The sequence below is a fragment of the Orcinus orca genome, chromosome 6 (assembly GCF_937001465.1).
Source record: "Orcinus orca chromosome 6, mOrcOrc1.1, whole genome shotgun sequence".
NCBI classification, from domain to species: domain Eukaryota; kingdom Metazoa; phylum Chordata; class Mammalia; order Artiodactyla; family Delphinidae; genus Orcinus; species Orcinus orca.
In genome coordinates, this window is record NC_064564.1 from 53123803 (window position 1) to 53137262 (window position 13460).

Below are 13460 nucleotides of genomic sequence, written 5' to 3' on the forward strand. Positions count from 1 at the left end.
ACAATCCTGCACATAAAACACAGGCCATATAGAGAAACAGAAATGATGCTTCAGAGTGGACTCTCTCATTCATTTCAGGTTCATCTTTCTCGCATCTTTCTCTTCTTCTCTCATTTCTGTTTTAAAGGTTTTGTTTTAGAATAAAAACAAATAAGATTGATGCCTACAGAGCTCATGCATAGTGGCAAGAGGAGTAGAAGGCAGACTTTTACTTTGTGCTAATGGAGACATATAGGCTCATCAGCCCACAGTCTAGCAGACTGAAGCAGGCTGAGTCATGACCCCAGAGATATCTATGTCCATATCACTGGAACCTGTGAACATTTGACCTGACATGGTAAAAGCGACTTTGCAGAGGGTATTCAGTCAGACATCTTGAGATGTGGAGATTACCTGGGTTATCAAGGTGGGGCTGATGTGGTCACAATGGTCCTTGTAAGACGATGGCAGGAGGACTGGAGTCAGACAGGGTATAAAGACAGAATCTGAGGTTGGAGGGAAGTGCTTTGAAGCTGGAGGAAGGGGCCATGAGCTAAGAAACCCAGAAGCCTCTAGAGGCTGGAAAAGGCAAACAGATCCTCCCCTAGAACTTCTAGAAGGAATGCAAACCTGCCAACACCTTGATTTTAGCCAAGCGAAACTGATTTCAGACTTCTGACCTCCTGAGCTATAAGATAATAAATTCATGTTCTTTTAAGCCACGAGTGTGTGGTAATTTGTTATAGCAGCAAGAGGAAACATACACAGATTAACTACCCTGGATAATGCAACAAATACTGAGTTTTATGTAAACTGCTGATTTTTGAGCTGATATCAGATTTCCTCACGATTTAACAGTTTAGAGCATATTGTAAAGAGGTTTTGGGAATGCTGCACTGCAGAGTGGAAAAAAGAATGGATTTTGACTCATACAGATCCCTTTTCCATTTACTGGCTATGTGAGCCGGGACAAACACAGCCTCTCTGAGCCTTGTTTCCTCAAAGGATTGCCGTAGGGATTAAAAGATGAACTGAAGAGCAGGAGAATGAACTCTACTAAATGAAGTCTGAATTCATGCTAACCTCACAGTGCTTTAGTTTCCTCATCTGTAAACTGAGGATCAGAGTAGTAACTATCACATCAAGGATAGTGAGGATTAAATACGTTAAAAATAAAAGTGAATTTCCTATAGTTACAAAACAAAAGTGAGTCACAGATGAAGACAACAAACTTACGGTTCCCAGGGCATAAGGGGAGGGGGGAGGATAAACCGGGAGATTGGGATTGACATATACACACTACTACATATGAAATAGATAGCTAATAAGAACTGGCTGTATAGCACAGGGAACTCTACTCAATACTCTGTAATGGCCTATATGGAAAAAGAATCTAAAAATAAAAGAGAGTGGATATGTGTATAACTGAGTCACTTTGCTGTACACCTGAAACTAACACAACATTGTAAATCAACTATACTCCAATAAAATTTTTTAAAAAGTGAGTTAATAAGTGTTATTGGAACCCTGCTATAGATATGAGCATATGTCCAACCTTAACTCCCTCCTTTGTGATCTTTTTAAAAATGATTTTAATCTACTTTTAGATTAGCATTAAAAATATCCTTTCTGGGCTTCCCTGGTGGCGCAGTGGTTAAGAATCTGTCTGCCAATGCAGGAGACACAGGTTCGAGCCCTGGTCCGGGAAGATCCCACATGCTGTGGAGCAGCTAAGCCCATGCGCCACAACTGCTGAGCCTGTGCTCTAGAGCCCACGAGCCACAACTACTGAGCCCACGTGCTACAACTACCGAAGCCCGCGCACCTAGAGCTCGTGCTCCGCAACAAGAGAAGCCACTGCAGTGAGAAGCCCGTGCACCGCAACGAAGAGTAGCCCCTGCTCACCGCAACTAGAGAAAGCCCGTGCGCAGCAGCGAAGACCCAATGCAGCCAAAAATAAATAAATAAAATAAATTTATTAAAAAAAATCCTTTCTATTTCAAATACAGCAGTGTGTATAATAACCTAAATGGGAAAAGAACTTGAAAAAGAGTAGGTACATATGTATATATAACTGAATCACTTTGCTGTACACCTGAAACTGACACAACATTGTTAATCAACTATACTCCAATATAAAATAAAAATTAAAAAAAGTTCCTAGAACTGCACTGGATACATACTCTTTTTAGAATAAGAAGAAGCTCCTGAAATGTATCAAGTGCTCCATAAATGAACAGGCACACTTGCCATGGACCTTTTCAGCACCATTCTCTATGCTTTACACACCTGCATGGGTGTGGTGGGTTCTCACTGAGACTGGGTTACTGCTGTTACTGGCCTGACGGTCTAACTCAGGAGTCATGGGAAAGCAGCAGGTAAGGTGGTACGTGACTGTTAAATGAACAGCACTGACCGTGAACGCCATGTGGCTGCAGAGCAGGAGGGTAGTAGAGGAGTCCTGGTGGGAGAGGTGGGACTCCTGCCGGCTTTGACAGGCAGAGGGGAGGGGAACTGCGGGTGGGCAGGGAGAAGCGTGGGCAGAAGGAATGCACAAGCAGGGATGGGAGAACCACAGTTAAGAGATGGGCAGGGGCAGACGTGCAGAGGGATGAAGGCCTGACTAAGCCATTGCGCTTTATTATATGGCAATGGAGAGTCGCTGAAAAAAATCCTAGCAGAAGACTCTCATGATCAAGGTGTCTCAGACTGACGTATGCATCTGTAACAGTGGTTCTCAATCATGGTGCTGTAACACACCAGCTGTGAAAATGATCTCTCGTGAGGTGTATAAAAAGTAATATAATGGATGGACCTAGAGATTATCATATTAAATGGAGGACTTCAGACAGAGAAAGACAAATGTCATGTGATATCACTTATATGTGGCATCTAAAAAAGTGGTGCAGATGAACTTATTTACACAACAGAAATAGACTAACAGACAGAGAAAACAAACTTACGGTTACTGAAGGGGATGGCAAGGTGGCGGGGGGAGATAAATTGGGAGTTTGAGATTAGCAGATACACACTACTGTATATAAAACAGGATAAACAACAAGGACCTACTGTATAGCACAGAGAACTATATTCAATGTCTTGTAATAACCTATAATGGAAAAGAATCTGAAAAAATATATATAAAACTGAATTGCTTGGGCTTCCCTGGTGGCGCAGTGGTTGACAGTCCGCCTGCTGATGCAGGGGACACGGGTTTGTGCCCCAGTCTGGGAAGATCCCACATGCCACGGAGCGCCTAGGCCCGTGAGCCATGGCCGCTGAGCCTATGCGTCCGGAGCCTGTGCTCCGCAACGGAAGAGGCCACAACAGTGAGAGGCCCGCGTACCGCAAAAAAACAAAACAAAACAAAACAAAACTGAATTGCTTTGCTGTATACCAGAAAGTAAGGCTACACTGAAAATTAACCATACTTCAATAAAACATTTTAAAAAGTAATATACAGCCAACACCAAAGATGATGATGAAGAGGAGGAGGAGGATGTGTGTATATTTAATAAATTAGACAGGATTCAGGAGACCTAATGCACTAAGTATGTAAGTGTTTCAGAAGCCAACCAAAAAAACTCAACAAGCTATTATAGCTAAAATGCTAAAGATAAATATTAAGTGAGTCCTTCCCACAAGACCAAAGATGAAAACCAAGGGATGCAGTAGTGAGTAAGAGGTGAAATAAAGATGGCCCCCTAAACATCAAAGTTAGAATTAGAAATTAGATCTGTGTTTCATTTCTGCATAATTGTTTCTAAACTAAAACGTTAACATAAATCTTTGGACTCCATACTTGTGTCCTCAGACCTATAAAATGTGTAAATCTTGGCTACTTGTTACTTGTCAGGCAAATGCTCTACAAAGGACAAAGGAGGTTGCGTGCTTAGCTGGTAAATGACAATTTACATAATTTATGGTTTTTTTCCCCAGAAAGCAAAGCATAGGTAATACGCATGAGGTCAGTGGTAGCCCAATATTCAAAAAGCAAGGAGGGGGAGTTTCTCTCCTCAGGCAGGCCAATGGCCATCAGGTTGTTATCTGTCTTCCTTTAAATGAAGCATTTGATCCACCCTCTTCTTTTCTTTCATATGAAAAAAGACCATAAACTGGCTATTGAAGGATTAGAGACCTCAGCACTATCTCCTGGTACATGCAGGCAGCTAAATGGAAAAGACCATGTAAGTGCACTGCAGGTCCCCTCTCCCAGCAAGGACTGCCAAGGGACCAGAGGGCTGACCAGGCAAATGCATGGTCAACGGCTGATGTCTTAACTAAGTGGTGTCCTAGGACAACAGCCAATTAGCTTGGAGACGCTTAAATTACTCCTGACTTATTCCATAAGCATAAACAATGACTTCCTCTCTCCTAATAAGTGGTCAGTAATAGCTGATTTTGCCTAAAAAACTTAACTAAAGAAGTAGGATTCTAGGAAATAATATAAGAAGAATAGTCTATTGTTTCCTCTAGGTTCAGAGCGATTCCTAAAAGTGACCAAGGATTCCTATGCACCAAATGTTTCAAAGGGATTTTTCTCTGGAAGATAGAATCCCTGGTGGCTTTCACTTTCCATGTTCTTTATTTCTTATTATGTTTGAATATTTCTCACAATTATTATGCACTGGGTATGAAAAAGATCTTTATGCATTGGGTATGAAAAAGATCTTTTTAAAGGTCCTAATAAAGTATAGTCAGTGGTTCACTGGCTAAACTTCAAAGAGTTTTTACTATTACTTTCCTGATCTGAAAAATGGACTTAAATCCAACTCATCTTAAAGTCTTCTCCCTAATGGAAGGAAATAGAAAAAGTTTTCAAAATAAATTCATGTCTTAACAGGCCCAAGGGCGATGGAAAGTGGAAGAGTAATTGACTCTTTAGAAATCAACTGTTTCAAACAGGGCCACTGGGCATGGGGTGGCAGTGTTGGCAACAGACCGGAAAAGGTCATGTATATGGATGTGCTGGTCACTCACTGCCATTATTCAGCAGCATGTGTGGCTATTGAAAGAGGATGGTGTTTCACTGACTTTCACGGTCAATATTATTACCTACAACTATGAAACAAACCTATCAGGAGGATATAAAGTAAAAAACTTCAGGGCTTGTGGCAGTACTATTGACCTATTCATTCATTTTGTTATTCAATAAACATTTTACCCAGAACTTATTAGGTGCTTAATGGCAACACAAACTAATAATACAGGGACTCAGTTTCAACAGTAGAGGTTGATTGGGCTGACCTCTTCCTTTCTTAGTGTTATCATGGGTTAGTGGTGCAGTATGAAGCTGACGTATAGTTAAAGGTAAAAGTATAAATGCACCAGAAATCAGGAGACCTGGGTTCTGGACCAGGCTCTATGACCTTGGGCAAAACCATATCTAGGACACAGTTATATCATCCGTAACTAAAATGAAGACAATAAAATCTACTTTTCACTGGACTATAGTGAGGATTAACTTCAATTAGGTGTGTCACAACATATATTTCTTAACAGAACATGGTACATAGATGTTCAAAATATATAACATCCTCTTGACTTGCATAAACCATCACACAGTAGCATGGACTTTACGAACCTAGCCATATAGTACATTTAAGCTCAAAAAGGATATATATAGAGTCAACGTCTGTTTCTAGATGCTCTATACGTTAGTGTGTTGCTCACTCATTACTGTTTGATTCTTTCAGCACTTTGCTAAATCACAGCCCCAAGAAGGGGAAGGAAGAAGGAAGGGGCTCTGCTCACTGGCTGTGAAGAAGCAGAGAGGGACGCATGGAAATGGCAGCTCTTTGTCTCGGCACCAAGGCTGTCTTCCTCTCTCCTTCTCAGTTGGATGACCACATGATTTATCATTCTAACTGGGACACTTCTGAGAGTGAAAAACTGTTTCAGTAAAAGGAGGATGTAAGTCCCCCTCACCTTTCAGGCTTACTTTTTGTGACTTTTGTTGTCACTTTCAAACTACGTCTGATATTCTAATAGGGAGGCAATTGTACAATAAGATTTTATCCAAGTAATCAATCTAAAATCCTGTATTTTTTAAAGGCATGCAAAAAGGTTACTTAACTAAAGTTTGATAAATATATATTAATTTTAGAGAGGATTTGAGGATAAAATAATTGTATTTTTATTATTATAATATATGCTTGAGAATGGGGTCAGCAAACTGTTCTGTAAAGGGGCAGAGTAAATGTTTTAGGTTTTGTGGGCCATATGGTCTCCGTCACAACCAAGCGGTTCTGCCCTTATAATGCAGGAACGTCACAAAAAACACATAACAGAGTGGGTGTGGCTGTCTTCCAATAAAAGTTTATTTACAATAATTGGTTGTGAACTGGATTTGGCTTTGGGCAACAGTTTGCCAACCCCTGCTTTAAACAATAGTTCCCCATGGATCAGGAAAATTTTAAAAGTCTGTAATTAACTCGACTTCTAACGTTCTATTTTGCTAAGGAATTATGTTTAAAAAAAAAAAAAGAAAAGCCATTGCCTGGTATCTTTATCTCTTTGAATTTGAAATAGCAAAAGCTAGAAAAAGCACACATTCAGAAAATGTAGCTTTATGGTAATTTACCCACCACACAGTCCTTATTAAAAAAAATTTTTCCTTAGCTCAGTGAAAACTTTGTCATGAATGTCACTGGAGGCGGTACAGTAGAAAGAGCTTGGTAATTGTAATGAAAAGATCTGGATTTGAATAAGGTTGGGGGAGTACTAAGCAAGGAGGGATGAGCAGATCTTGAACAGTCCTTTAATGACACAACACTCTCACAGGGCACTTTCCCTGTCCCGAATCACTGCTGCAAACACAAACTCCAATACTGGGTAACCCCAGAACTCACCGGCTGCCACTGCGCAGGGTACCAGGCTGGGGGGCAGTTGAAGCGGTTACAAGCTTGCACCGTGTTGGGCTTGGGCTGGTGACACAGCTCATCAGCCAGGATTACTGTTTCATTCATCTCTCTGGAAAGTAGGTGGGAGCAGGAGACATCTCTGGTCTGCAGGCCAACCCCACAGGTGAGACTACATGGACTCCACTTGCCAATTTCCCACCTGGGAAGAAATCAGAGCCAGAGAGGAAGAGGACACCCTGAGCACTTGTGTAGAGAACAGGTCCCATGACGCCAAATGTTACCTAATGGAGTAAAAACACCTACCTGGGTATTTGGGAAGTTCTAGCACAAGATTGGCTAGGAATTCTATCCCAAACCTAGAACCCATCCTTTCCCTTCATGCTCTAGAATTCATTCAGAGTAAACAAAGTGGGTGATAAAATGGAACCTCCAATTTTTACCCACAAAATCACCAAGAATGGTCACAACCATGTCTCTTTTGATGAAACTTATAAGCTTCATCAAAATAGGAGGGTATGTTAGATAAGATATAAGTTGAGCGCATAAAGGCGTTGGTTACCACATACTGAATAGCGGGTCTAGAAGAAAGCTTTCTGCTCATCTCTCTAGCCCCCATTCTTAGCAAGACTGAAAAATCTGTGCCTGTTTTTCTTTGGCTTCAAAATGAAAGGTTGCCGGTTCCAACTTCCTTCAAGCTTCCATCATAGCATAGAAACGTCTCGGTCTTATGTATGAAATATCATCACTGCCTGGGACTGGAGAATGTAACAAAAGTGAGAGTTGCTAAATAGATTACTCTTCTCGAGGAGGAATAAGTGGAGAGAACAGCTCATTACCTAGAAGAGGAAGTCAACACACAGATGAGTTAAGGGCACGAATTGGTCATTCCAAATGGCCAAGTCTTGACAAGTACACTTCGAGTGGCCTGTAAAAACAGTCTCACTGCAATTCCCTGTTGATGCAGCCCCCAAAGTGGGGATAATAAAGAAACACCTCAGTTGCTTGGGCTTGGAGTGAGAAATGTTCTTTATGATCAGTTTTAGGAAGTTCTGTTTACAGCGTGAGACACAAAGATTCTACAAACGGGAGTTAGCAAAGAAAAGCATGGCAAACAGATCCTTCAGTAGCTAGGGCTGCCTAGCTTTTGTAGCCAGCCCTGAAAATTGGTTTAAAAGTCTCTGGCTTTAATGTTTCTCATCAGGCTGTAAAACTGAGTATAGCTTTCTCAATCTTTTCAACTACTCTGATAGGTAATTACCTTTCCAACCCCTATTTCCACAACCTCCTTTCCTACCCTATATTTAAGCCGTATCTGTAATGAAGTACTGTGTTATCTTGATTCATGCCCCCTGGTTTTCTAGCTCTGTCTTTACTGAAGCTGTTACTCCTAATTTGGAATACTTTTGGTCTTTCCCTTGCCCCTCTAAATTTCTTCCATTTCTATATATCCAAATTTAACCCATATTTAAAGGATTGTTATCTACATCTGCTCCAGACACTGAACATTTTCTCAGTTGTATTACAGTTATTCCATCTGTCAAGGACCCTACTAGAACATACACCTCTTGAAGGCAAGGTCCGTGTCTGAGTCAGTTTTGTATCTCTCGCAGGGTTCTTCATAGCTAACGTATATGGTTAATGTCTATGGTTAATATTTTTCTTTTTTAGATAGTTAATGTGTACGTTTACTACTGGATAATTAATGTATATGGTTAATATTTTTTTTAAATAAATGAGCAAATGGAAGGGACCTACCATCATCATGAGCACCTTACACACATTATCTCATTTAATTACTTCCAGAACACTGAGTTGGGCTCTACTGATTCTCCCTATTTTAAAGTTGAAGGAATCTGAAAATCCAAGAGGCTGCTTGCCCAAATACCCACAATTAGTAAGTAGTGAATCCAGGATCAAACTTGGGTGTGTCTGGCTCCAAAGCCTTTGTACCTTCTATTATACAATATCATCTTATCTCCGGAAAATACCTTGAGAACTGTCCTACAAATGTTCATAAAATTTTAAATGAATAAAAGAGGAGAGGCTGGGTTGAATATATTTCTTTTAGATCCTTGTATGAATGTCTATAAACTTATTTTTAGATCCCTAGCTTGGATAAATTCCAAGCTTCAAAATGTTGTGGGCTATTGGTTTTAAAAATATGTCCACACCAATGAGGTAGAACGGATGCTATGTGACTTCCAAGGCTAAATCAGAAAAAGGATGTAGCTTCCACTTGGCTCTCTCTCTTTGATTGCTTACTGTAGGGGAGGGCAGCCACCATGTCATGACGACCCTGAGACAATCTGGAGGAAAGTCCACATGCAAAGGAACTGGGGCTGCTCACCCACAGTCAGCACCAACGTGCCAGTGACATGGGTCCCTGGCCCATGCTACCTTGCAAGCAGCTCTGCTGGACCACGGCTGGCCTTCAGATGATTTCAACCTCATGAGACACCCTGAGCCAGAACTGCCTCTCCAAGTTGCTCCCAGATTTCTCATTCGTTAAACTGTGAGAGGTAATAAATGTTTATTTTTGTTGTGAACTCCTAGGTTTTGGAGAAATTCATTATGCAATAATAGACAACTAATACAAGTATATATTCTCTCCCCAAAACTTGCATATGTTCGGCAAAAGACATATATGAGAAGGTTCAAAGAAGCACTATTCCTAATAGCTCAGCTGGGAAACAACCTAAATGTCCATCAGCAGTTGAATGGATAGATAATTATGATGTATTCATACAAACCTTGACAGAAGCATGAATATAAACTACTACAACAACAAGCAACGTGACTGAATCTCACAGACATAAAACTGAGTGAACAAAACCACAACTGCAAAATCCATAGTGTGATTTCATTTACATAAAACTCAAAAACCAAAACTAATCTACAATGTTCGAAGTGAGGGTGGTGGTTACCCTTGGTGGGTAGTAACCAGAAGTAGAGTACGGTGGGGGGAGGGGGAGGGTTTCTGGGATGTGTTATCTTGATCTGGGCGCTGGATCTGCCTCCTCGGTGTGAAAAATCACCAGGCCATTTGTGCGGAATTTGTGCACTTTTCTCTATATTTGTCATGCTTCAAAAGAGGATGTTTTCCTCCCTCCCCCCTCCCACTTTCAAGAGAAACACTAAACTGTTGTGGGTGTAAGGTAGAATCCAGCAACTACACCCAATGCTGATGACCTCTCTATGGATGTCTCATAAAGGAGCCGCTTGCACAGCGAGTACTGGCCCAAGGCTGAAACTTGCCCTAATTTAGTCCCTACACCGCTGCTGCCCCTACTCCTGCCCTCACCTCTGGCAGAAATTTAGTCACTGGGATCTTGAAACAGAGGCATCTGGCAGCCATGAGGCCACTTCAATGCTGCTGGAAAAACTCACAAAACAGACATATCTGCTTACTCATGATAAAGGTACATTGCTTTCTCAAGGGAAGGAGGGCAGCAGAAGCTATCTGTGTGTTAAGCACTTTGCTGATTCTGGGTCAAAGTATTTTAATCCGTTTAGGCCAAACGAGGGAAAACAGAGAGATGCCCCTGCTGCTGCTCTCCTGCATAGGGGCTTCGATTGTGAGTGCTGGGTCCTGCTGGCTGACGGAGGGACTGTAGGCTGGTGGGACCCAGCCTGCGGGCAGGATTAGCTGTAGCTGGCAGCTTGGGAGACACTGACAGGCCTTCCCTGGGATTCTGGCTTCTCAGAAGCCCAGTGCTGAGGAGGACAGGGGCTCTGGACGTCCGAGGGCGAGGGCATTTGTGCTTCTTGCCCCACTTTGTCTGGTTGACTTTAACTCATCTTTTCATCTTCCCTGAAAATGTTACTTCCTCAGGGAGGAAGCCCTCAACTGGGTAAAATGTTCCTCTACGATACGGTTCCACGAATACTCTCCGTTTGGAAATTCTCAACACACTTGTTTTTTTCTTTTGTTCTATTGTGGTAAGAACACGTACCATGGGATCTACTCTCTTAACAAAATTTTAAGTGTGCAATACAGTATTGTTGTCTCTAGGTACACTGTTGTACAGCAAATCTCTAACACTCATCTTGCTTAACTGAAATTTTATGCCTGTTGATTGTAACTCTCCGTTTCCCCCTCTCCTGAGCTCCTGGCAACCACCATTCCACTCTATGAGTCTATGAATTTGACTATTTTAGATACCTCATGTAAGTGGTATCATCTAGTATCTGTCCTTCTGGGACTGGTTTATTTAACTTAGCATAAAATCTTTAAGGTTCATCCATATTGTTACACATTGCAACATTTCCTTCCTTTCTAAGGCTGAATAATATTCCATTGAAAGTATACATCACATCTTTATCTATTCATCTGCCCATGGGCATTTAAGCTGTTTCCACATCTTGGAAACAGCTACTGAGAACAGTGAGTGCTACAATGAATCTGAGAATGCTAGTATCCCTCCAAGGTCCTGATTTCAATTCTTTTGGATAAATATTGAGAAGTGGCATTGCAGGATCGTGTGATAGTTTTATTTTTAATTTTTGGAGGAACCACTATACTGTTTTCCACAGTGGCTGCACCATTTGGTACTTCCCCCAACAGTGTGCAAGGGTTCCAATTTCTCTACATTCTTGCCAACATTTGTTGTCTTTGGTTTCTTGATGATAGCCATCCTGACGGGTCTGAGATGATATCTCATTGTAGTTTTCATTTGCATTTCCCTGATGATTGGTGACACTGAGCATTTTTCGTATACCCGTTGGCCATCTGTATGTCTTCTTTAGAACGCACCTGTAATCTGAGTATCCTGCTCGACTATTACCTTGATGAGAGCATGAGGCTGTGCCTGTTTTGGTTTACCACTCGTTATGGGTTTAATTGTATCCCCCCAAAAGATATGTTGGAGTCCTAACCCCCAGTACCTCAGAATGTGACCTCATTTGGAAGTAGGGTCATGGTGGATGTAATCACTTAAGATGAGGTCATCCTAGAGAAGGGTGGGTCCTTAATCCAATATGACAGGTACCTCATAAGAAGAGAGAGAGACACCCAGGGAGAATGCCATGTCATGACAGAGACAAAGATGACAGGGATGCATGTACAAGCCCAGGAATGTCGAGGATTGCCGGTAAACTCCAGAAGCTAGAAGAGGCAAGGAAGGATTCTCCCTCACACGTTTCAGGGACCATGGCTCTACTGATATCATAATTTTGGAATTGATTTTTGCCTCCAGAACTCTGAGAGAATAAATTTCTGCTGTTTTAAGTCACCCCATTTGTAGTCAATACTTTGTTATGGCAGCCCTAGGAACCCAAACTGCGACCTCAGTGCCTAGCACAGTGCCTGGAACACAGCAGATGCTCAGGAAGGATGAGGGGACTCAAGCTGAGTGGAACCCCAGTGATTCGTCACTTGCCTGGTCAACATCTCAGCTGTGTCCTCTGAACAACCGCCCACCCCAATTTCAAGGTCCCCAAAGCTCTGAACACCACTAGGTTTTCTTCAGTGTGGTGCAAACTATCTGGTAACAAAGCTGGACCTGGATTGACATGATGCCTTGACAGGTCACATCTCACTTGATGTAAATATTTATACATTTTACTGCAGTAATAGTAGCCTGTTGGATTATGGTGTTTTTCCCCCCAGAACTCACTACAGATGTTACACACTTAACGTCTTAGTAATCCTAACATATTTCGAAAATGCCCCAAATTCTGTATTCCAAAACACATCTGCTCCAATGGTTTTGGCTGAAGGCTCTGTGGTTCTGTATATAGAGAAGAGTAAACATGATCACTATGATTTCTTTTAGCTTCTAGGCTTCAGGTGTTGGCTTCATGGTTGGGCTCACGGCCAAAATGTTCGGGAGACTGGTTCCCCCTGACTTCTCTTTCTATACTGTTTTCTTTCTGTTGAACCCTTCTTCTCCACATTCCTGTTTCTTTCTGCCAAAACCTGCTTGCAGGGAAGGCACTAGGCGTCGGGAGAGCACAGCGATGCCCTGTAGCTTCAGGCTGGACCTTGCCAAGCTCCTGCAATTGACTCCTGTCCAAGGGCAGGCAGGAGACAGGTTACCTCCCACCCCGCAAGGCTGGAATTAGGCTTCCTGCCCTCTGCCCAGCATCATGTGTCCTTGGGTTGGCCTGTCATTATAATTGGATTTTAGATTTTAGGCTTGGTTTCCTGATTTCCCCTTTGTTTTTCTGATGGTGCTGGAGTTCTGCCCAAAGTCTGACTTATTGGAACGTGGTCTTGTCACCCTGCCTGTATCTGGCCAGTTCTTGGCCTTGGGCACAGCAGAGAGACCCTTTGCCGTGAGCCATAAGCCATGATGTGACCACAACATATCCAGCTGACGTCACGTATTATGGCCAATAACAATAATAATACTAACATTGCCAGTGTTTACAGTGAGCCAGGTACTGTGCTAGTTGCTTTAAATGAGTTGCCTCCTTTAATCCTCTCCACAGCCCTGTGAGAGAGGTACTGTGATTATTTGCGTTTTAAACAAGGAGTTGAGGCCTGAAGACGTTAAATGATTAATTAGTCATGGCCTACAATGCCTCCTGCCAGGCCTCACACTGATGTCAACGCCACCTGCATCACATCAAAGTCTCCCATGACTTGGACATGGGGGTGCTGAGAACGGGGCTGCT

The 13460-nt window shown here is 42.1% G+C and overlaps 1 protein-coding gene across 3 annotated transcripts in view; it reads right to left on the reverse strand.

Moving 5' to 3' along the window:
- The window catches only part of ADAMTSL1 (ADAMTS like 1), a 1025773-nt gene that overhangs the window by 190033 nt on the left and 822280 nt on the right, over window positions 1-13460 (reverse strand). For all 3 annotated transcript variants that reach the window (XM_049711047.1, XM_049711046.1, XM_004276108.3), the window contains one exon: window positions 6831-7041. In XM_049711047.1, coding sequence (XP_049567004.1) covers window positions 6831-7041 — 211 coding nt within the window. The remainder of the gene's footprint in view (window positions 1-6830; window positions 7042-13460) is intronic.